Below are 25,540 nucleotides of genomic sequence, written 5' to 3'. Positions count from 1 at the left end.
CTGCAATGCATGCTAGGAGGCATGTTGGACAACAACAGTGGTGGAAGCAGAGGTTCACTGTCTCCCCCAAGGCCCCATGGCCAAATGAAGCTTCTTGAAGCAATGAAGCTTTGCAGCAATTTGGTTCAAGCCTTCATGGTGGTTCATTTGGTCTTATGATGCCACTGCCAAATAAAGAATTACCGGTTCATATCTTTTGGTTTAAATATCCAATAACACAGTGAGGACAGGTGCGACTTATGTACCAGTGCGGCTTATCTATGAACAAATGTCATTTTCGTGTCAAATTTGGTGGTTGGCGGATTATAGTCAGGTGGGTAGTCCAAAAATTACGGTACATTTTTTAAAACGTGGTATCAGTCCAGTATCGGGAAAAATGTAAACGGTATCGGCAGGAAGAAAATATCGGTATTGGTACACTAGTTACTAGAGCTAATCTTTGGGCACGTAACGATTCGATTACGATTATGATTCAGAGGCTCCGATTCGATTATAAAACGATTATTGATGCACCCCCTCCTTTTTTTTTTTTTTTTTATGTTTTGTACATTAGTTCCAAAATTGTTCAAAAATCCTCTCAGGCTAAACCAAACTACTATTTTAGTATCAAGTTAGCATATAACCGTAAACAAATATACAAAAATAACAGTAAATAAAATACTCCAGTCCCCATCCTGTATCAGCAGCTTTAAACTACATTCAATTAATTTAATGTTGTGAATCAACTGTTATAGTTGTTAAAATTTGTCCCTTTGTCCCTCCTGTCTACTTTTGTCAAAGTTTTAAAACTATTTCATCATTTAAAGATAGATTCAAGACAAGATTCTGCCGATTAAGGAGTATTTTAGATAAAAAAAGTAAATTAGGTTCGCTACAACAGAGCCTTCTAGAGAAGTCACTGCTTTAGTACTGCTTCAAGATGGCGGCTGTTTACTAACGCCGGAAAGTCTGTCATTCGCATCTCGGTTCAATAATCATGTTCTAACACCGCCGTCGTCTGTCATTTTGCATCTAGTTGTACGTATATATGATATCTACTGTAGCCGTATGTTTGTAGTAGTGCTGCAACAATTAATCGATTAACTCGAGTATTCGATTAGAAAAAAATATTCGAATTAAATTTTGTTGCTTCGAGTATTCGTTTAATTAAAGTGGTGTTTTAATGGTTTATTTTGAAAGTGTTTGCATTTAGTTTTATTGATGAGGGTGGATACACTGCCCTCTGGTCTGCCTCTTTTCACATAGCTGAATCCAACTGCTCCCTGTTAAGACCGATGTAAGCGAAGTTTTTGTTTGAGCTAATATTTTTTACTGCATTCCTAATTTAGTTTATAGGTATATTCAGCCATTTTTGGTGGGAATATGTGTTTGAACCATTTGTTAAGGGCATTGTAAAAAAAAAAAAAAAAAAAAAAAAAAACTTTAGCATTTTATAGCATTTAAGCTAGCGGAAGTTTTCTATGCAAGTTAGCCTATTGTTCTTTTCTTGTAGATAGATTATCATTAAAACAAAAAAAAACAAAACAAAATTATACCGTTTGAGGCTCAGCTCAGGTATTTTAATTTTTCATGTTCCTTATCCGATTACTCGATTATTCGAACGAACTAGTCCATCGATTAATCGACTACTAAAATATTCGTTAGCTGCAGCCCTAGTTTGTAGCAACTAGCAACTGGGCGTTGTTTGTAGCGGCTGTCGGCCGCAGTCAGGTATGATTGTTTTTATATCTAGCGGTATGAGTTGAACATGATATTTACTCTCGGTCCGTTCCTCATTGTGTCCAAAGACCGCGCTGACTGTGTTTTACTTCCATTTTACCTGGTATAATTCAATAATCGGGATTTGGATGTTTGTGAATCGTTCTGGAGTCTTCCACGGCCAAATCGCGAACAATCTAAGAATCGGAAATTTCGCACGCCTCTACTAGTTACAACTAGGCGCGTTTATTTCTGCTGGCAAAAATTATGTCGACTCGTTGGGAAAGGCCTTTAAAGACACACGTGGATAACTCTCTTCCCCGTTCTCATGCGCTCGCCAACCACTTCCCTGCAATCTGCTCCGCTTCCATTAAGCTGCAAAGTCTATTGCGCATGAAATAATGTGGGTTGTGTGTTTTTTTTTTTTCTCTCCATCCCTTTTGCAAGTCTGCAATTGAGGTCGGCGTAAAAACAGCCTCGGGAGTTGATCCTGCCAACATTTGCAGGCACAGAAGGGTAAACGGTCAACATGAATGTGACCTGTACGAATACTGTCGATGGAAAGCTCTGGGTACTGATTTACCAGAATTGGCCAACAATAACAATTATCTCACAATATGTTGATAAAACAATTATCGCTACATCGGTCAGTAAATCAATCTACGATAGTCTACGAGAAAAACAAGCTATTTCTAAATGTCTGTGTCTACTATGTTTAGTTTTGCACTGTTGTAGACAGTCTGTCCAAAACTTTTATCTTCTTCTCAGACTACAAGAATATTTCAGTGCAACATTTCTGTAAATAAACAGATCAACACCAAAATTGAAACATCCTAGTCAACAAATGTCTCTCTAAACTCACTGAATGCCATTGACAATGTTAGGCGTTCAGTTCATTTTAACTTATTTTGGTTCCTTTACTTCACAGTGACACCTTTTTAAAACAACATATCCATTCTTGGCGGGAATATATCGAAAACCTAATAGGATTAGGGCTGTCAAATGATTAAAATTTTTAATCGACTTGATTACAGCTTAGAAATTAATTAATTTTAATTAATCGCAATTCAAACCATCTATAAAATATGCCATATTTTTCAGTAAATTATTGTTGGAATGGAAAGATAAGACACAAGACGGATATATACATTCAACATACGGTACATAAGTACTGTATTTGTGTATTATAACAATAAATCAACAAGATGGCATTAACATAATTAACATTCTCTTAAAGTGATCCATGGATAGAAAGACTTGTAGTTCTTAATAGATAAATGTTAGTACAAGTTATAGAAATTTTATATTAAAACTAGGGCTGTCAAACGATTAAAATTTTTAATCGAGTTAATTACAGCTTAAAAATTAATTAATCGTAATTAATCACAATTCAAACCATCTATAAAATATGCCATATTTTTCTGTAAATTTTTGTTGGAATAAAAAAGATAAGACACAAGACGGATATATACATTCAACATACGGTACATAAGTACTGCATTTGTTTATTATAACAATGAATCAACATGATGCCATTAACATTATTAACATTCTCTTAAAGCGATCCATAGATAGAAGAACTTGTAGTTCTTAAAAGATAAATGTTAGTACAAGTTATAGAAATTTTATATTAAAACCCCTCTTAATGTTTTCGTGTTATTTAAATTTGTAAAAATTTCAGTCAAAAAATAAACTAGTAGCTCGCCATTGTTGATGTCATTACACCATGCTCACTCCCCAAACCCATAAAATCATTTGGACCCAAGCGCCAGCAGAGGGCGCCAAACAGCAAAAAACAGGTAACAAGTAACAAGCGGACATTACAATGCTGTCATTTTAATCTGAGCGGGGCATATGCGTTAATTGCGTCAAATATTTTAACGTGATTAATTTTAAAAAATGAATTAACGCCCGTTAACGCGATAATTTTGACAGCCCTAATTAAAAACGCTCTTAATGTTTTCGTTTTATTTAAATTTGTAAAATTTTCAGTCAAAAAATAAACTAGTAGTTCGCTTGTTGATGTCAATAATTACACCATGCTCACTCATGGTACCAACCCATAAAATCAGTTGGACCCAAGCGCCAGCAGAGGGCGCCAAACACCAAAAAAACAAGTAAAAAGCAGACATTACACTGTACTGTCATTTTAATCTGTTTGAGCGGGGCATGTGCGTTAATTGCGCCAAATATTTTAACGTGATTAATTGAAAAAATTAATTGCCGCCCGTAATTGCGAAAATTTTGACAGCCCTAAATAGGATACAAAGTATTCTAATACATCACCATATCAATATAGTGTCACACCACTAAGCAAACTGTTTATGGCGATAGACGAATGAGACGAATGGCAGGCAATGAGCGTGGTACATAGCGTGACTACTTTTGTGCGTCTTGTTTTAACAAGCTGCCTGCCAAAAATGGCTTCCTGTCAATGACAGAGTGGCTCTTGACGGGCCCCCGTGTGGCTTTCTGCGGGTTCCGGTAGCTTAGAACAGAGCGCCGCTGTTGCGCTACGCACGAGTTCAAAGAGAAAACAGGAGGGTAACGTTTCCTCAATGTTCTCCCCCAAGAAGGCAACTCGGAAGTCAGGGTGAGTGCTAGGATGCGTATTCAGCGGTGGCCAACAACCGCCACCTCGTACAGTAAAAATAAACAGGGTGTAAAGGATATAGAGGCAAAAAATAAATAAATGGAAACAAAGAAAGATAAGCTTGTGAGTGACAAATACAAGTTAGAGCACCACTTTTCCCAGTTTTCATGAACGCAGCACGAGAGCCCTATTCACTGGTTATTAGTTTTTTATAGTCTTTTTCAGCCCTTATTAGAAATGACAGCAGAGCTATTATGACATCCTCCCATGTCTCTTTATGACGTGAGAAAGGTGAACGTAAAGGTCGCCCGAGACCATCAATCTCGTAATATTAAAGCGTAAAAATAAAACAGTCGCCGTATGGAGTGTATATATCATAGAACTAAAGATAGAGTGTTATTAGGAGGGGAAATTACTTCAAAGGAGGATTAAAACGATGGACAATTTTAGAAGAACAGTCCTCCAATCCCGCTTTGTTCCCACTTTCATTTCAAGGGTCCAAATGGAATCCATGCAGAGTCGAGGACCCTCCGAAAGACACTTTATTCGCTTCGAAAGGTCCACGCTTTCATATAGAATAATAACCTTTTGATGATCTGCCTGAAAAGATGATAAGGGTACAGAATGAAACAGGTGGTAGTCATTAGACGTAGCTAGAAATGTCTTTTCCTTGATCATTCATTTGTGAAAAGGTAATAAAAAATCGACTACCACGTTATTTGAGCAATAATAAAAGGACAAATACATTTTGCACAACTGCAAATAATGAAAATTTAATGAAATAAACTTCCAATATATTACCATATATACAAAAATGTATGGCGGAAAACACAGACAAGACTGAAAAAGCAGTTTCTGCTCTTGCACTCCTCTTTAAAAGAAACTACTGTGTTTTAAACCAAAACAACTGTTGTCTAGGGTTGTTCCGATCATGTTTTTTTTGCTCCCGATCCGATCCCGATCGTTTTAGTTTGAATATCTGCCGATCCCGATATTTCCCGATCCGATTGCTTTTTTTTGCTCCCGATTCAATTCCAATCATTCCCGATAATTTTTCCCGATCATATACATTTTGGCAACGCATTGAGAAAAAAATGAATAAAACTCGGATGAATATATACATTCAACATACAGTACAAAAGTACTGTATTTGTTTATTATGACAATAAATCCTCAAGATGGCATTTATATTATTAACATTCTTTCTGTGAGAGGGATCCACGGATAGAAAGACTTGTGACTTTGTATATTGACTAAATATTGCCATCTAGTGTATTTGTTGAGCTTTCAGTAAATGATACTGTAGCCATGACCAAATGCATGATGGGAAGTGGAACCATGACTGTGCGTCGTGCTACCAATTGATATATCTTCTCTGCGTTGGGAACTAACATAAGGTGTTAAGAAAAAGATCAATTGCTACATTGATTCCCCACATTGTTTCCCATGATATTTCTAATCGTGGGGAGAGGGATTGTAAGGCTTGAGCCAATTAAAAAAAGGCTCCAGAGGCTGCCAAAATTCACTCTTCTCATTTTACGCTGCCTTTTATCTCTCTATTTAGGTATAACAGCGCCATTACAGATTGAGAGCGACAATGCGTGAGTGGGCCGTGCAGCGCATGCATTAATTGCGTTAAATATTTTAACGTGATACATTTTTAAAAAATTAATTACCGCCGTTATCGGGATAAAGTTGATAACCCTACCTTAAGCCTAAACTAAAGACTCTGGATGAGTGTAAAATATTATGTTATATATAACTATATATTATATATAACGATAAATACAATTAGAAAACGATTTAATTAAAAAAAAATATATATATATATATATATATATATATATATTAAAAAAAAGGCATGGCCGATATTTTTTGTTGCCGATTCCGATACTTTGAAAATGATGTGATCGGACATCTCTACTGTTGTGTTTGATAGAACAACATGTGTATATGCTGCCATAGCAGATTCATGGGCGCACGAAGCCCCTGAACTATTTTTAATTTGTCCCTTTTACCCTGGAAACTCCAGTTTACACACGTCACGCAACTGCTTTTGTTTCAACCCGGCTATAAAACGAAGGTAATTAATTATATTTATTATTCAAAATGTATGTCATTTTTAGCTTAGAATCATTAATTGTGTGGTGGTGAATTACAGAGCAACACGTTCCCTCACCGCAGAACTATCGAATGTCGAATGACGCCGTAGTCGCTGCGCCATCACCGCAACGCGGGAGTATAACTCAGGCTTAAGGCTGTTGCTTCACACTTCATCTGTAGGAGAAAACGATATATTTTTCATCGTGCCAAAGTTGATGGGGTGCCAAAGTCGGACTTTTTTTTTTTTTGACAAAACACCAAATTCAGAAAATGACTAATAACTCCCCCATACAACGATCAATCTTTGTCATATTTGGCAGATGTATCCCAGCCTGAACTCGACTTCATTGAAATATCACCCATTAGGCCTGGCGCCCCCTGCTGGGAACAACAAATTGCCTTTTTTACAAGACCGACCCCTCCTCGAAGGGAAAAAAAAACAAATGACCCCCCCCCAAAAAAAAATCACCGAAAAGAAATTGGAGAAATCAACACAGGACTCCCTAGGGCCCGTTGAGTCCTGCTTGCAGGGCTAGTTCTATTTTTTTTTTTTTTTTTTGGTACAGTCACATTTTCTCCGATATGTTAGATGATAAATAATGGATCCAAACAAAGAAAATTTGAAAAAAAAACGTTTAAAAGGGTAAATATATGAAAAAGAAAATCGTGACCACTCCTTAGCCACGTTTACATGCTGACTTTTATTCATACCGATTCAAATCATTCCGAATGGAAATTTCACATCAGCTGTTTACATGTCACTTCATCTACTCCGATCCAGCGTTTACATGTGACTGCCTTTATTCCGAAAGGACGTTTGACAACTGCCGTCTGACATGCGCAGATTAATCAAAACAAAGCGTCACGTTGCAAAACATGGAGATCGATCGTCAGATCAGCTGCTGTTTTAACTTTTCGAGTGGAAACAAAACTTCAGAATGATACGCCGTTCATTTAAAAAGTTGTGTGGGTGCGCTGTGCGTGTGCTTGGAAGCCATGTTGCAAGAGACGTTACTTACGTCACCGAGTGACGTCACCACGTCAGTACGGAGCATGCGCAGAAAGAACGCAACCAGACACCATTCCGCTTCCCTGTTTACATGATATAATTTTACTTCTAATCGGTTTGGGAAAAGGAATATTCCACCCCTGTGAATCGGAATGAAATTCCATTCGGTTTGGGCCTGTTCATTCCGAATGAGGTGTTTATATGGAACACATTTATTCGGTTTGAACAAATATTCCGATTGTAATTGGAATATTTGGCTCCATGTAAACGTGGCACTTGATGTCTGCGATTTCTGCATCGCAACCCTCGTTATATTACCATGTTTCACCCATCAAATCTGCAAAAAATCCAGCTGTGGCCATTCACAGCTGTGTCTTGACACTGAGTGATACATGCTACATGGAGTTTTTGGATCAAAACAAGGTAAGTAGGCGATAATATCTCGTTAAAGTCATGGCATCTGTAATTCTGCTCTCGAATGCTCTCACTTCCAGATAGGGTTTTGCTGTTTAAAAAACTTTTTTTTTTTTTTTTAAATGCTGTCCTGTTCAAAATGTTTCTTCCCCCAGAAAATTGAGATTTTAAGCTTTCCAATGATGTATCACACATGCATATCGGACAATTTTGAAAGTTGGCCAAATTGTGGGTCTCACAGCGAAACTTCAGGCCACCTAAGTGTTTTCCGCCGTATATATTTTTATTCTGTTTCATTCTGTTTTTTTGTACAACTAAAACAATTCCATGTGATGATGCTGTTTTGGATTTACCTGCATACTAATAATGAGCTGACCCAATTCCTCTTCAACTTGATGAACAAAATCAACACGCTCCAATGAGCTCCATTTTAATTTGCTATTCAAATGTTGGAAATCAAAACGCAGAAAAGCCTAATTGCCAATTTACAAAGCATATTCAACCGCTGTCGTTTCTTGCTCATCAAGTGAAATTAAATCAAAAGCATGAGAATAAACATAATAAACACGTTACGTGACTCTTACCGCCGGCCGAAGGGCGTAGCGGATCAGGAAGCCCGGCTCGGACGGGAAGTACTCGTCAGAGACGAAGCGGACTCGAAGCTGATTGCCTTTGGAGAGCTGGGCCGCAGGGGACGCCTGCCACCCGCACCAGCGGCCCAGGATGCTACCGTCGCTCGGATCCTCCAGTTCCACAAAGTCGTACCTTCAAAAACATCAAAATATTTGGTATAAACTAGAGCTGAAACGAATACTCGAGCAACTCGAGTTTAAAAACTGATCCGAGTAATTTTATTCACCTCGAGGAATCATTTAATTTTGCCAGCTCTAAGCATCACGTTTTGCCCGGACTACTTTTAATGTGGGACAATGTGCTGACGTCACGTGCGTAGAGGAAGAAGCAATAAAAAAATACCTTACTGCAGCCGACAGCCGTTACAAACTGTGCCGACATTGCTAAAAACTACGCCCGCATGTTGCTACGGTGGTAGCAGCCTAGCAGGTAGCGTCTGATGCGTGTCATAGATATCACATGTACGTAGAACTAGATGCGAAATGACCGACTCGGCGGCGTTAATAAAATAGCACTTCTCGGCGCTCATAAATAAGATTAACGTTACTTTCACTCGCTCACGTAACGTTATCCCTGCAGATGGCTAGGTTTCTATTCATTATGACCACTGTCGATGCGTGGCTAACTCTTACACACAGGCTTTATTTAATCTGTGAAAACAGCGCTGTAGAGTGATGAGGGTGTAAAATAAAAACATAATAATACTAACTGTCAATTTTAGCTCAGTAGTCATTGCTGGATAAAACACCAAGTAGCACTGGTGCCTATTGTGCTCCAATACAGCACAGCATTTATTTTGAACACTGCAAAAACTCAAAATCCTATCAAGACTTTTAGACTAACTTAAAACTTAACTAGAACTTATAGGGCCGCCCCAGGCCATTTGGGGGCCCCAAGCAAAATAATGCAAAGGGGCACATAGTTTTGGCCCACCATTTCGTCACAGTGTACTGTGAAACCTATACATGCAATTCAACCCATACGTCCATATTTTGTATATTAATCAGATTTTGTTGCACTGCATACTTCAAACTTTTCACCCCAATTGACGGTCAGTACTTACAGTAGATAGCGCCAAAGCTTTTTCTAAAAGGTTTTTCTTTATTTGACAAAAGTCAAATAAAGCAAACTGTAGAAAACAAAATAGAATCTAAATTAAACAATTGCTGGATTGGGGGCCCCCTAGTGGTCAGGGGCCCTAAGCAGCTGCATAGTCTGCGTATAGGCTGGGCCGGCCCTGCTTATAGCTTGACACAAGTGGAAATTCAATTGAAACACGTAGGAAAAACACCTAACTTTTAAGTCATGTGTGTTATCAAGCGTAATGGCATTTTTAGGTAAGAAATATCTATATCTATCTATATATATTTTTTATAAGATCTAAGTTTTTGGAGTGAAAGCAGTGAATTAGTCGTTTTTTTAGTCACATTTGAGATGCAATTGTTGGCTATTTTTAACAATGTACATCGAAAATAAAGACATTGATTGACTGAAAATGGTTCAATATTACATGAAATGTCTTGTTTTCTCATCGATATGTATAATTGCTCTTTACCTAAAAGAAAATGTTTTATCCGATTACTCGATTAATCGATAGAATTTTCAGTCGATTACTCGATTACTAAAATATTCGATAGCTGCAGCCCTAGACTATAGAAATAAGATTTTACCCTCTAACCTTCAAATTTTTAACCATTTCTGGGATAGCTGTCGCTACAGTGAACATATATCCAAAAGTTTTTTATTTTCCTTTGTTTAAACAGAAAAAAGTATCGTTGAGATTAAAAATCTCTTTTACAAGAGATTCCTGGCCAAGACAGGCAGCTCCATAAACACAAAGTTACACAAACAAACATAGCACAAAAAACAGTTTACAAAAAACAACTTCAACAGTCATAGCATCTACAGCCAAATGTTCTTGCTTCCAAATCTTTCAGAAGAGCCTTATAAGTATCAAGTGATACCAGATCCTTTAATTTTAGGGTTTTTTGCAGCTCATTCCATGCAGAAGGGGCAGCATAGCTGAAAGTCCTGCTACCTAGTGCAGCGCACCCTCCGTACAGCCAATAAAAACAAGTCCTGAGACTGAAGGTTCTGACTCGCAGTGCTTTTTTGAGTGAGATAATTCCCCAAGTAAGACGGAAACATGCCAAGAACGGCCTTTTAAACAAAGACATACAAGTGAAACAGTCAACGGGTTGACAGAGCAGACCATGCAACCTGGGCATACAAAGAGCAGTAGTAAGTAAGAGATCTGAGTTTTGTAATAAATGTCAGTGCTCCATGGTAGACAGTATCCAATGCATGAAGTCAATAAGCAGATGAATGTAAATAAAGGACATCACCATAGTCAAGTATAGACACAAAAAAATGATTTTTTCTTTTTAGAATCGAAGGAAAAACAGGCCTTGTTTCTACAATAAAAACCCAATTTCAGCTTCAATTTTTGACCAAATGCTTATATGAGGCTAAGACAAGTAATTCTTAAAAGATAAATGTTAGTATGAGTTATAATAATTTGATATTAAAATCCCTCTTAATGTTTTTGTTTTTATAAAGTTTGTAAAATTATTTTAAGTGATAGGTCGCCATTCTTGTTACGTCGCAGTGCGTGACGTCACCGGTCCCTTTGCCGAAATTCCAGCGTGTCACTCGTTAGCTTTCCCAACATGTCGTCAGTTTTACCCTTCCTATTTGAACCAGATCTGAAAAGTGAAGAGCAGGACAGCACTGTCGGTCGTTCACAAGACGAGCTTCAGGGGAAAATGCGTGCAGCAAATACCTGATAAGACAAAAGTTGGGCAAAACTGGTGATGCGAGAGAGTGCTGTTGGGAACTCCGGTTGGGAGCGAGAGTGTATGCTGTTGGGAACTCTGGTTTTATTAGCAGATATTCAAGGTAAGCATATTGAGTTTTCAAACCTATCCCAATATAATTATGTAGATTGTTAGCATCCAGAGCTGTCGTGTGCTTTACATACAGTACAGGCCAAAGAGCACACCTTGTGTAATCCATGTCTTGTACATTGTAACGCGTGGTAGCTAGGATACGTGTATAAAAGTACCAAAAAGGGGAGAAGCTTCCACTTATGCACATTTATTCACAAAGATAATATTTCCACCTTGACCACTCTTCACTCGGGAGCTCAGCAGTACGCAAACACGCGTTCCCTGACAAACTCCAACATTGTTGTAAGGTCCACGTCAGAGTCACTGTCGTCAATGTAGCATGCCATAGTGCTTTAATTATTTAGTATGATTTGGGGACAACTCCCACGAAGGATAGTCAACAAAAAAGATAGAAATAGTAATCCAAATCCGCGTTTTTTACTCACTCGAAGATCCAGGAATTAGACCGATCCCATGGCAATGTCACAGCCGCAATCAGGCCGTCAATTCCACAAAATAGACTGATCCGAAAACTGATCCAGGAAAAATGTTCTTGCGCCAGTTGTAACGCGTGGTGGGTAGGATACGTCCATACAGGGACCAAAAAGGGGGAGAAGCTTCGACTTATGCACATTTATTCACTAAAAATAATAATTCCACCTTGACCACTCACTTCACTCCCCTTGTTTCCATTTGACTGGAAATTGCATCCAAAAGCAGCATTACTTCGCGAGTTTAGGCGGCAATAAGCAATTGTCGAACACGCTACACATTTGGAAAGATCCCAATGACGTCATCACTGCGAGCCCGCAAACCATGGCGCCAACTAACGGTCAAAATATGGACTAAATATTATAAAATATTGCCATTGATTTAACATTATATAACATTATATATATATTATACACTGCCGCCGTCCCGCTTCCTTGTTCTCATACAGCTGCTGCTTCTCCCTCGGCGCCGATTCCTTTTGTGAGTCTTGAACCGTTTTTTTATTAATTCGGACGGTGGGCTCGCATTGAGCGAGGCAGCGCTAGCGACCTGAGCGGCCATGATATCCCCTCTCTCTCGCCTCCCTAGTCTATCCACATTGTTTTTTTGTCTCAGCAAGGCGACTCACTCGCTAGTAAAGCCCGGATAGTCATTAAATATAACTTCAGTTAACACAACGTATCTCACAGTATCTTATTTTTTACTTAGTGTTATTAATATGACGTATAATACATAATTTTGGATAGTTATTTTGAGATTTAAGGGGTATTTAGGGGTATTTAAAGGGTTAATTATAACTTTACGAAATTCGGGTTACATCGCCAGCGTAGGAACGGAACTCGTTCGTAACCTGGTGACTACCTGTTATTGTTTTCTCTCTTTACGTCCTGGCCTGATGTCTCTTCATCATTGGTGCAATCATTGCATCGTATCCTATTTCTTCGCGTATCACTACCCTGCGTCTAACCCCATCCTTTGTCAGATGGTCACATCCCGAATGAGCTGTCGCCATAAGCCTTGTTTTCCACGTTAGAGTTCGGCCTTTTGTTTCTTGTGCTTTCTGAGTTGATGTTTTTGCCTGCAGCGTGGCTGAAAACTTTTGTTTCTACTTTTCTTGCAAGTGTTACGAGCTTCAGTCAGGCTTTGAATTGTTGCTTTTCGAGAACTGTTGCAGTGTTTTTGTTTACTAATTCATCTGAAAGAATCAGACTTGAGCTAAAAAGGCGACCGCAGTTTGCCTCATAACCCCAGGCCATGATTTTGATCCCCGGGTCTTCCACAAGACGACACATCAAAGTGTCCTTGAATGAAGCAGTGACCGATGACCTTTTCCCCAACGTTGCCATCTGCGCCGAAAACACACGTGTTCAGAATAGTAGTCATTAAAAGCAGCAGAGGTAGCATGGCCATCAATAACAAGCTGCAAATACTGCGAAATGGAAGTCTTTCAACACTTTTTGTGGTTTATTTGCGTCACCAAGTAGGTGACAGATGGCTCATTGATAATGCAGCAGGTTGGGATTTTTATGTGGTGTTCAGCAGCATTGGAACAAATCCACCGATAGGCTACATTGAGTTGTCGACATTATAAAGACAAAGATGAGAAATAATCTACCCAAAGGCTAGGTTCTATTGCTAGTTTTGAAGCACAAATCCCATTTTTTCATTTTTTTACGACTCGAGTAAGGCATTAACTTGACGGTCTGAACGGAACAGAAGTGGACCATTTCAAATCCGATCTAGGTCACTTTCATGTGTGCTTTTAAATCTGTTCTGGGCCACAATTTTCCAGAATGCGGCTATGTCCTAGTTTGAACTAGAGCTGTCCTGACTAGTCGACGTAGTCAGTGTCATCGATGACGTAAATGCGTTAATGAGCACATCATCCCATCAACTGTGTATAAAGGGTTAAAAAAAAAGATGCGTAGAAAGCTGAGAAAGGCAGAGTTGAGGCAGGGAAAGTGACAAAAAGCCAAAAAAGCGCACCAGAGTGGCCAAAGCATGGACTTATTTCAACGAAATAAAGGAGGTTACACTGTGTGTGCGGTCTCTTCAATGCCTAACTTGCAATTGCATACCACGGCAGAACGTCGGCCATGAACACTTGAAACGGCGTCACCCAGTTGTAATTTTGGAAGACGACAGGAGACAACAAGCTGGCAGATCGTAACCATTGTTGTTCATACCGGTGTTATTTCTGTCAGCAGTGAGTAATCGAATTAATTTTCCAATCTTTGCAACGCCGGTACCATTACTGAGGATGTAAAGATGTGCTTTACTGCAGTTTGCTAACTTGAATGACGCTAAAGATGTTTGAAAGACACGGAGAGCGCAGAGCAAGAGGGGGAGTCGGGAAACGGGTTGTGACGCTGTTGCAAACGCGATCCTAGGTGGCTCGGACCGTTACCATAGCATTCGCGTTCTCGCTAGCATTAGCATTTAGCGTGGCGAGCGTCATCTTAAACTCTCCGACAACTTTTTTGCCCTAAACTTTTCTTAAGTGACGTATCCACCTTGTGTGATTTAAAAAAAAAAAAATGGAAACACTGGCCTGCTTACCTTAGTCCTTGACTACACTAATCTTACTTACATTATATTATAACGTATTATGTATATACATATAGACCCTACTCACGTGACGTCACAGCCACGCCCCCGCGCCATGTTGTCCGTATACTTGTCATGTTAATGCATTAGCGCTTCGTAAATTCCTCCTATTATGGCGTGTTTTTCTGCTCGTTAACATTAATAATCAAAATGGTGAAGTCGTGTGTGGCGGTCGGTTGCAAAAACAGAGAAGATAGACGGAGAGACTTGAAGTTTTACCGTATTCCGAGAGACCCGGTGAGGAGACCGAGATTGACTGCTGCAATTCGACGAGAAAACTGGGCTCCAAACGACTACCACAGATTATGTAGTAGTCATTTTATATCTGGTAAGATGCATTTAATATATATTTAGAGGGTTTTGGGCTGACAACCACAATTAAGATCATTGCTAGGCTAATCGCCGACAACATACACTCAGACGTTGTGAATGAACTACTTGAAAATATATAATAATAAGGGGATAATCAGACAGTTGTCATACAATTAATTTACAATTTCACTATTGAGGTCAAAAGACAAAAAATAAATTCAACTAGGGACAATCTGGAGTAGTGCTATCGCACTTCATATTTATTACATAATATATATGTATGTAGTGAGAGTGCTATCGCTAAACCATATAAACATTAAAAGCCCTAGCTCCATTGACAAATGACATGAAATACATTAGACTTGACAGTGGATGTTAGCAAGAACAAAAGATTTTGAATTGAAAATTTCGTAGCTCACCTTCCTGAGCACAAGATAGATTCCTGCCGAATTTTCGTGGACGAGGACCTGTTTCACCCAACCAGCAACGAAGTATTTATAAGCCTCCAAGCTCTTAAAGTTTTTCAAACTTTCGTGAGAATAGGCTGATTTTGTGTGGACAAGATAGTTGTAAATATCAGGGTAGCTAGCAGATGTCAGGCAAAGACGGCAAAGACAGCGGGTCGGAAAACATTGATTTAGGCATCAAATATGGATCTGGCGAATGGATAAACTGAAGCTTTTCCACATAACGCCTTTTATGCAACGCATCCAATTAGTTTACAGCGTCAGATAACACCGGGGATTCCATGAATTGCTCTATAACTTGCACGACTAATTGAAGACAATGAGAATAAGTCTAAAAAATACGGACAATATGGCGGCCGGATACAGCGACGCGTCATTTTGTGACGTAGGTGAGTAGGGTCTATAGTAGTATACTATAATATTAATGCTACATATTTTTCATATGTATTTTTTTTAAGGATTGTTTTGAATCATGTTGGAAAAGTGAAGTCACAGTGTTCTGAATCTTTTGCATTAGTTAATGCTAACAGCATATGACCTCATTGTTTATTTGTGATTTATTATTGTTATTTATGTTTTTATTTGTACTTTAATTAAGAACTTAAGTATTCCAAAATGTTTTTGTGAATAAGCGTCAACAACTTTGTCATACTGACTTTTTCTGGCGTGCTCTCTTAGTTGTACTGTGCTATACTCACGTTTTTTGGCATGGTCCCTCAGTTGTACTTTGTTATACTCAAATTTTTGGCGTGCTCCCTTTGTTGTACTTATTAAATACAAATGTTCACTAATCCTGGTTTCCTGGTCTGTGATTGGGATCCACATCAACGGCTTGCCGTTAATAACAGTATTACCACCGATTGACATTTTAAACACGTTGGTGTTAACTCTCGTAGCTGGTGTGAAACGTTAATAACAGCGTTTACTAACTTTTAATTTTGTTTAAGCAACGGGTGGTCATGTAAATGCAAAATCATATTGGAGGTATTGCCTCCTCTGGCAGCCACTCGCCGCAAACATGTTACACATGTCGGTTGGCCCTCTTCCTCTCAGTCGCGGCCGTAAACTTTTCTGTAGCCAAAGTATTCCCATACCAACGACTTCGTTGTCTTCGATGGGGGAAAGGTTCAGGTGTTTCACCTCCTCCAGCCATCGTGTAGCACAGCTGACTCTCTGACTAACTGAGCAACAACCAGAGGGGGAGAGGTAAGCCCTGCAGCTGCAAGTGGGGGATTTCTACCCTTGGGACATTAAAAAATAGCTAATATCATAGGAACAGTATGACGGAAAATGTTAGTGATTTTGAAACCGTGATGTTTTCATACCACAGTATACCTTGAAACTGGTAACCGGCACATGTCTAGCGCCGTCAATGAGTTAAGCAGACTCTGACCAAGCCATGATAGAAATACTTTACATTCAAATCAGTATCGGTACAGTATTGACCGATACCACACATTGGAATCGGCATATGGAGCCAAAAATTGTATCGGTGCAACACTAATGACAACTGTTCCTTTCATTACAGAAATACACTGGCTGACTAATCTAGTAGTATAAAAATACAAGGGAGCGACCAGAAATCATCTCCATTTAAAGGACAAAGTTCATAGTCACACTAGGTAGTATTTTATGCATAATGAATTCATATTGCTGCTCTCATTAGTTATTCATGACAACCGCCATCTTGCACGTGATGAACAGTCAAGTTACTCCAAATAATGATTGAAAGCATTTTGTTCTCTCGCAGTTTGTAATGAAGCTCTTCAGTGCACGTCAAAATGTGAGGACGAGAGCGCTGTGAGTGAAATGGAAATGCGTGCGTGCCTGTGTGCGTGTTGATGATTGGACGCCACTTTCATCATGCAGCATCCTGGGATGCAATCAAACACCATACGGCCTCAGTTTGACTGGGTTGACCCCAGAAAAGGAGCTTGCTGTTGTTTGCCCCCCGGCTACCAGAATGTCGATTACTTCAGGCTACCTACACACAAAAAAAAGCCCCATTCATTTTCAATGGCAAACACATTTCAAAATATTTTCAAAATGCTACTTGTCCTAAAGTTCCTGTCAGTATCGTATCGTATTGTATCAAGCATCAAAATATTCACAAAATAACTGCCCATAAAAGTTACCAGCCAGTTTTGGGCAAAAACGTACAATTCCATCAAAATTTGACAAATACTTTAATCCATTTTCAATGGCCCCATTTCACATCCAATAACACGTTCACTAACTTGAATATGCTTCTAGAAATGCAGCTATCAAATATTTTAGTAATCGGGAGTTCCACTGAAAATTCCATCGATTCATCGAGTAATCGGATAAAACATTTTTTTTTTTTTTTTGGTACTGCAACGATTTAATCAATAAACGCCAGTAATTTGATTACAAAAAAGATTCTAATTAAATTTTGCTGCTTCGAGTATTCATTTAATTAAAGTGGCATTGTAATGGTTTGTTTTGAAAGTGTTTGCATTTATTGATTTGGGTGGATACACTGCCCTTTAGTGGCAACAGTGAATATGACATGACTCATTTCACATGGCTGAATCCAGCTGCTCCCTGTTAAGACCAACATAAGTTTTGTTTGAGGTAATATTTTTTAATGGATTTGTAATTTAGTGTATAGGTATATTTAGCCGTTTTTTTTTGTAGGAATATGTGTTTGAACAATTTGTTAAGAGCATTGTAAAAAAAAAATATATATATATATAGCATTTAAGCAAGCTGAGTTTTGCTATGTAAGTTAGCCAATTGTTCTTTTGTTGTACTTGGATCCTCATTTATATACTTTTTATACCGTTTGTAGCTCAGCTCAGGTATTTCAATTTTTTATGTTCCTTATCTGATTACTCAATTATTCCAAAAAACTAGTTCGTCGATTAACTGACTACTAAAATAATCAATAGCTGCAGCCCTACAATCAATGTCTTTTAGATGTACATTGTTGAAAACAGCCAACAATTGCCTGTGACTAGAAAAAAAAAACAAATTCATTGCTTTCACTCAAAAAACCTAAGATTTTATTTAAAAAAAAAAAAAAAAAAATCGTATTAAAAGTTAGGTGTTTTTCCCATGTGTTTCAATTGCATTTCCATTCGTGTGAAGCTATTTTTAAGTTCTAGTTAAGTTTTGAATTATCGTAGTTTTCAGACTATAAGCCCTTACTGTTTTCCTTCATTTTGAATCCTGCAGCTTATAGTCCAGTGCGGCTTATTTATTGATTTATTTGGATTCATAGGCAACACATGCCTCCTAGCATGCATTGCAGGGTAACAGATGTAAATAACAATCAAAATTCATGTTATAAGACGGTCATATTTATGACATGACACTATCATGGGCATTGCTGAATGCTTATGACAGATGTAATGAAGATGATTCGGCAAATTATGTTACTAACGCCATTTATGTTCGGTTTGGATCTTTTATATCCATTCAAAAGAGATATAATTTGCCGTATAACACTAAATGACATCTGTCATAAGCATTCATTAATGCTCATAACCGTGTCATGTCATAGTTATGAATGTCTAATGACAGTCTTATGCCGCCACTGTTAAATAAAGTGTTAGGAAATACCATAACTAGCAATTAATGAAACGACTGGAACAGTAACTGAAGAAATGATTAGTACAGAACATTAATTTTGATTGTTCCTTACATCTGTAGCGCTACAATGTATGCTAGGAGGCAAATTGGATGACAACAGCAGGTGGCAGCAGAGGTTGCCTGTGTCCTCCAAGGGAGCAGTGATGGCCAAACAAAGCTTCTTGAAGCAATAAAGCTTTGCAGTCAATTGGTTCAAAGCTTCATGGTGGTTCATTTCGTCTTATGATGCCTCTACCAAATAAAGCATTACCGGTTAATATTTTTTGGTGTAAAAAATCCCATAATAGTTTGAGGACACATGCTGCTTACAGTCCAGTGCGGTTTATCTATGAACAAATCCCATTTTCGCGCCACATTTGGTGGGTGGCGGCTTATAGTCAGGTGCGCCTTATAGTGCAAAAATGACGGTAGTCTAAATTGTAAGTCCTGATAGTATTTTGAGTTTTTGCAGTGCTCAAAATAAATGTATGATATCTGCTGTTTTGGAGCACATTAGGCACCAGTGCTACTTGGTGCTTTTTCCATCAATGACTATTGAGCTAAAATTGACAGTTTTATGATGTCTTTCTTTTACATCCTCATCACTCTACAGCGCTGTGTTTTTGCAGATTAAATAAAGCCTGTATGAAAGACACGTTAGACAAGCATCGACAGTGGTCATAATTAATAGAAACCTAGCCCTCCGCAGGGCTAACGTTATGTTAGCAAGCAAAGTAACGTTAATCTTATTTATTAGCGCTACGTTAACTTAATTTTACCTTGTCCCGAGTATCGCTCCTCCATTCTCGGAGAAACGGGTGCCTTCGGTGGAGCTGCAGCATTGAAGACGTGCTGTAGTGTTATGCAAGCGCTGTCTTACACTGAATATACAGTATGTAACAGTGCTCGCCTTGGTGTCCAGCTTGAAGTGCTCTCAAAATTATGACATTTTCGACTTTTTCTTGGTGCCTTTAACTTCGCTTTTGTCGGCTTCTTCGTCGTTACCTCTATATTCATGCATGGTTAAAATCAAATATATCCGCTGCCTCTGTCTTCTTCCTGTACGCATGTGACATTAGCGCGTAGTGCCGCAATAAAAGTAGACCGGGCAAAACGTCATGCTTAGAGCTGGCAGGCTGAAACTATTCCTCGAGGCGGAGAAAATTCCTCAATCAATTTTTAAAATCGAGTTGCTCAAATTATTCGAGTAATCGTTTCAGCTCTATGTGCATCGATTCACTCCTAATGAATTTTAACTCCATTGGTGTTCATTATTTGCGACCCCCCCCCCCCCCCCCCCCCCGAAAAAAATGCCCCAAAAACCAAGAGGCAGTGACCCAAAATGTACAGGAACTGACCCGGTAATACGCCAAAATCATCAGAAAATTAACCAAAATCAGCAGAAAGTGAGCCGTTAGTGCGCCAATAACAACAGTGAGTGATTCAGAAATACCCCAAAAACAGCAGGAAGTGATCAAAGAACAGGAAGTGACCTAAAATTACCTTAGTGTCATCTTTCAGTGCCATTGATGGCGCTAGACGTCCATTTCAAAGTTAATTGTACGTCTAGCACTATAAATGACATCAATGAGTTAACAAGGAAGTAGACTGAAACTGCCCCAGATTAATTAGTAGTAACTGAAAATCTACAGCAGATATGTCCAAAGTGCGGCCCGGGGGCCAAATGCGGCCGGTGGTCAAATTTCATCCGGCCCCAAGCCTCTGTCTTAAGATCAGTAACGTCTGGCCCGCACACAGACTTAATAAATTGGTCAGCAGTACTGCTACCAGCATATGAAGTAGCTTACACATTAAATGCTGCTCCTCATTTACCCAGTAAAAGGCAGCAACACTCTAAGCAATGTTACCCCGTGTGACGCTTGACTTCCAATTTTCAAAAATGGCAACAATCAACAACAACAACAACAAAAAAGTTTATTGCGACAGCTGACGCTTCAAGGATAGGTGGAAATTGGACTATTTCTTCACTAAAGTACCCAAAACTGTGTCCGCCTCATTTACAAAGAGACAGTCGCTGTTTTTAAAGAGTTCAATGTGAGGCGATATTACCAAACAAGACACGCTGACATGTACGACAAGATTACAGTGAAGACACGCAGTGAGAAATTGAAGCAACTTGAAGCTAGGTAAATTCTACAGCAGCAAGATACCGAGAGTCGAACGCCACAAAGGCTAGTTGCGAGATTGTTGAAATTATTAATTAAAAAAAAATAATAATAAAGCAAATGTGACACACAGAATGGCTTGCTAAAATTTGCTTAAATATATTGTTCTACGTAAAGGACGTCAGCCAAGGTTGGCCCCCCACATTTTTACCACACCAAATCTGGCCCCCTTTGCAAAAAGTTTGGACACCCTGATCTATAGGAAGTGACCGGAAATTGCATTTTCGAGTAATTAGATTAGGAAATATTTAATATACATTACATAAACATGTACTTTAATCTAGTTAATATTCAGTTATTAAGTTATTAATTTGTTCATTATATAATTAGCTTGGAGAAATAAAGTTAGCTATGAAGCTTAAATTAATGTTAGCCAATCTAGGCAAATAGATAAAAAAAAATAGAAATAATAATTAAAAAAACAATTTTTTTAAGATGTCCAATTAATCATCATTTCATCTACATCTATTGCCACCAATGGCAGTGAACAAGTACTCTGAAATTGCAGTACATCCAATCATCCTTTAGGGGCCTCTCGCGAGTAACTACTGCCTTCTCCTCTTCCCCTTTCTCCTCATCTTCCTCACCCATCCACCTTAACCTGATTTGTCTCCTGCACGACGTCCAGTCAGCGGTGATGTATCGGCGTAAATGCACACCGGCTCCTTCTTTAAATGAAATGGCAAATGCAGACTGTGATTGAAAGCGATCCAGGCGATAAAACACATGTGGCGTGTACGCGTATCTGAGTGTGTGCTAGGCGTGTGCGCGTGTTTTTGTCAGATGGCGCTAGTATCGACCTCGTCTGAGGCGAATTTGCTTTTCAATATTCATGAGCATCCAAACAGCGGGAAACCAAGAAGCAATTTCACAAATGGACACACTCACTCACTAAATCTTTAAAAGACAGATTCCGCCATTTCACATGCCAGCAAGGGAAGCCCCACATGATGAAATACTGACCAACTGTACTAGCAGTGATTTATCCGACGTATTCGAATCAAATTTCTCTGTTTGTAAAAAGGTGGGAAATTACAAAAACACCGTCACATTTAAAGCAGCAGTGGAAACAAAGAGTGGAGGAAAAAACATCATCTCCTGCACTCATTTTTAGCGTTACCGATACAAGGATCAATTCCAGTGGTGGTCATTATTTTCGATCAAAAAAGAGAGAAAAAAATCCTCAAATCGCCCCAAATACACAGAGAGTGACCTGCGAGTACCCAACAGATATTGTTGCAAATACAGATTCTGCACTAGTATCAACTAAGTCTGTCGCGATATGCAATAAGTCCATTTATTCCACGGTAAATGAAAATGAGTGTGAACACATACGTGTTGAAGGCATGAGACTCCAGTTCCTTTCACAGATGTTTATTGGTCATCAACACGCTGTACAATTAAAGTTCAGACATAAAAAATAAGGAAACACATCTGAATTAAACACTCTAAAACGTTAGCACTGCTACATTGAGGTTAATGGGGGAAAAAAAAGACAACGTGCTAAACACTTTAGCCTGCTATAAAACATTGCTAGTCTTCTCCGAAATGCAAACTTGCATTTAAAAGGTGACACTTCATGAAAAATCGCTGGTCAACAGCATTTGCAAACAAAAAATGAAAAAAAAAATCTATTACTGACACCACATGGATGACAAAAAGAGAAGTGCACTTTTACGGAGTGTAAAGCTTCAGTTAGCGGCTTAGCGAACGTATTTCCTGAGAACATTTAAAAAATAAAAGCGTTATGTTTAGGCATGTGCCGGTTACCGGTTTCAAGGCTTACCGTGGTATGAAAACATCATGGTTTCAAAACCACTAAAATCTTTCGTCATACCCTAGTACGATATTAGCTATTTTTTTATTTCCAAAAAATACTGCGAGAAATCCATGGCTTGGAGTGGCGCCGCTCACAACTTCCCCTCCGGTTGTTGCTCTGTCCTGTGTCTGTTGGAGACACAACACCTGAACTCCCTCTCCCCCAAGTTCCCCCTCAAAAAAGACAAAGTGGCTAGTACGGGAGTACTTCAGCTCCCGAAAAGAAACAGACGGCCAGGGGAAGCAACACCTCCAACATGATTTCACATCTGGGTGACAATCATTCGTCACTTTACACAAAATTTCAGGTCAGCAAAAGCTGTCATGAACATTTCCCACCAGCTACTAGAGTTCACTCCAGCATGTTTAGTGTGTCTAGTGATGGTATAACAAATACTATAACGTACGCTTGTTAACGAGGCAGATAATGTGGCTAGTTAGCATGCCAAGATGGCTAACTAGATTCCTCTCAACCATTAGCCTACTTTTGTAGAGTCTTCCGCCATTTTAAACACCTGTTCAAAATAAAATTCTCATAATACAGCCTGTGGTGTTTTTTCTCTCTGGCGACTTTCTGTGTTTTATAAAAACTATTTTAGTTATTTAATTTTTGTTATTTATTTATTTATTTTAATATTATATTCATGTTGATGTTCCAATTTGCAAATATGTTGTGAAAAATGAAACAATTCTCTCGAAAAAAAGTTTTTTTTAAAAAACCCATCTCAAAATAACACATTTTAGAGCTTTAATTGCAATACCGTGAAACCGCGGTATTTTTGCTTAAGGTTATCACAACATCAAAATGCCATACTTCACATGCCTAGTCATGTTCAACAAAAATAACGATTTCTGGAGGTAATCTCAAATACTTCAGATTCTACAATAAGAATAGCTTTAAAATGACACCCTTTATAAACAATCTGATTGGCAGTGAATAATTTGGCTTCAAATTTGCTAATGTGCGCTTTGCAGAACAAGATGAGTCATTTTCTGAATAAATACATTGAACTCACACGCAAAAAAGTTTTTTTTGGCCCTACTTAGCGGTTTTTCACTTATCGCGGTGGGTTCTGGTCCCCACCGTTAAAAACGAGGGATCACTGTATTCAAATTTAACATTGGAAAGAAAAACGAGGGATCACTGTATTCCAATTTAACATTGGAAAGAAATACATATAAGATGTGTTTTTTTCCCCCAAATTATAATTTAAAAAAATATTTTATGTACAGTATATGTAAAATGCTTCATTGAAGGAGTCCACCCAAATCCTAGTGTTGCTAGTGTTTAACAAGCTCAACCATGACAGGTGCAGCGTCTTCAAGTCAGCGCTCCCAGCCTTCTCTGGTACCATCAAAGCTTCTACAGTGTTCACTCCTTGTTAACTTTAACAAGCAGCAAACTGCAGTGCAAGACTACGCGCATGAAGTAGATAATCATAAATATATTTCTTTAATTACAAACCCGATTCTTTTTAGCCAATTCCTAATCAAAAAATTGTGACGTATCGGTCAAAAATGGTAAAATATTGGTGAAAATGGTGAAATTATAGTGGAAAAATATTAAATTTGTCAGAAATGGTCAAATTTTGGTCAGAAATGGTCAAATTTTGGTGAAAATCGTGAAAGTTTGGTGGAATACTAAATTTGTATAAAAAATTCTGACATTTAGGTAGAAATGTGTTTTGGTCAAAATTGTAATATTTTGGTAAAAATTGTGAAATTTTAGTTAAAATGTTAAAATTTTGACGGAAAATAAAATTTCAGTAAAAATTTGTGACGTTATCGTCCAAAATTGTGACGGTTTGGTAAAAATTGGTCAAATTCCGGTGAAAATTGTGAAACTGGTGAAAATTATGAAATTTCAGTAAAAATATTTGAAGCTTTAGTCAAAAATGGTGACATTTTGTTCAAAATGGTAGCATTTTGGTGTAAATTGTCAAATTTTGGTGGAAAATTGTAATTTGTATCAATAATTCTGACATTTAGGTAGAAATTTGTTTCGGTCAAAATGGTTCAATTTTGATGACATTTTGGTGAAAATGTTAAAATTTTGGTGGAAAATTATGAAAAATGCATTGTGTTTCATCATGTTTATATATTTATAGAAAAATACACAGTGGTGCATTGGTGTGGCAATAAAATGACTCACTGATAGCGTTTGTAAATTCCTTCGCCCTACACAAGATGGCCGCCAGTTACAGACTGTGCCATGAAAAAAGGGGCGCATGCCATTCTTTGCATGCTAATGATAGACATTCAAATCGTGTTATGTCCAGTCATACCTCGGCTTTGAATTTAAATGAGTTTATCACTAGTTGACCAATTTGAAGTTGGATGATGACAGTGAATGGAAAGTTTGTCCAAACAATGAGAAAATAGCAGATTTCTCACTTGCATATCCCGTCCTCGGGATCTTCAAGGCCGAACTTGTCATCAAAGGTGAGCTGAATCCTCATGTTACTTGCCGCCACCAGCCTCCACACCAACACGATGTTCCTGGGATATGTGCGTGGGAAGTCCGGGCTATGGATCGTCCCCTCGCCAGACACTGTGATCACCTTCTCCTGATGGGACTCTTGCACTCCTAAAAGGGTAAAAAAAACATTTTTTTTTACTAATGATAGGGTTGCTTTTCTAGTGATTTGTAATCACTGCAGCTTTTCTACACATATTAACAGCAAAAAAGGCACCAAGGTCACTGGAAACTCTTCAATCAGTGGGCT

At 38.4% G+C, this 25,540-nt stretch overlaps 1 protein-coding gene across 2 annotated transcripts in view; it reads right to left on the bottom strand.

The window, feature by feature from the left end:
* The window catches only part of pdgfc (platelet derived growth factor c), a 104,291-nt gene that overhangs the window by 20,252 nt on the left and 58,499 nt on the right, over positions 1–25,540 (bottom strand). For both annotated transcript variants that reach the window (XM_057850182.1, XM_057850183.1), the window contains 2 exons: positions 25,209–25,401; positions 8,402–8,582 (listed from right to left, as the gene is read on the bottom strand). In XM_057850182.1, coding sequence (XP_057706165.1) covers positions 8,402–8,582; positions 25,209–25,401 — 374 coding nt within the window. The remainder of the gene's footprint in view (positions 1–8,401; positions 8,583–25,208; positions 25,402–25,540) is intronic.

Source organism: Corythoichthys intestinalis, chromosome 11 (assembly GCF_030265065.1).
Source record: "Corythoichthys intestinalis isolate RoL2023-P3 chromosome 11, ASM3026506v1, whole genome shotgun sequence".
In the NCBI taxonomy this organism is placed as follows: Eukaryota; Metazoa; Chordata; class Actinopteri; order Syngnathiformes; family Syngnathidae; genus Corythoichthys; species Corythoichthys intestinalis.
Note: the sequence above shows the minus strand (reverse complement) of the source record. Positions and strands in the feature narration are given on the sequence as shown.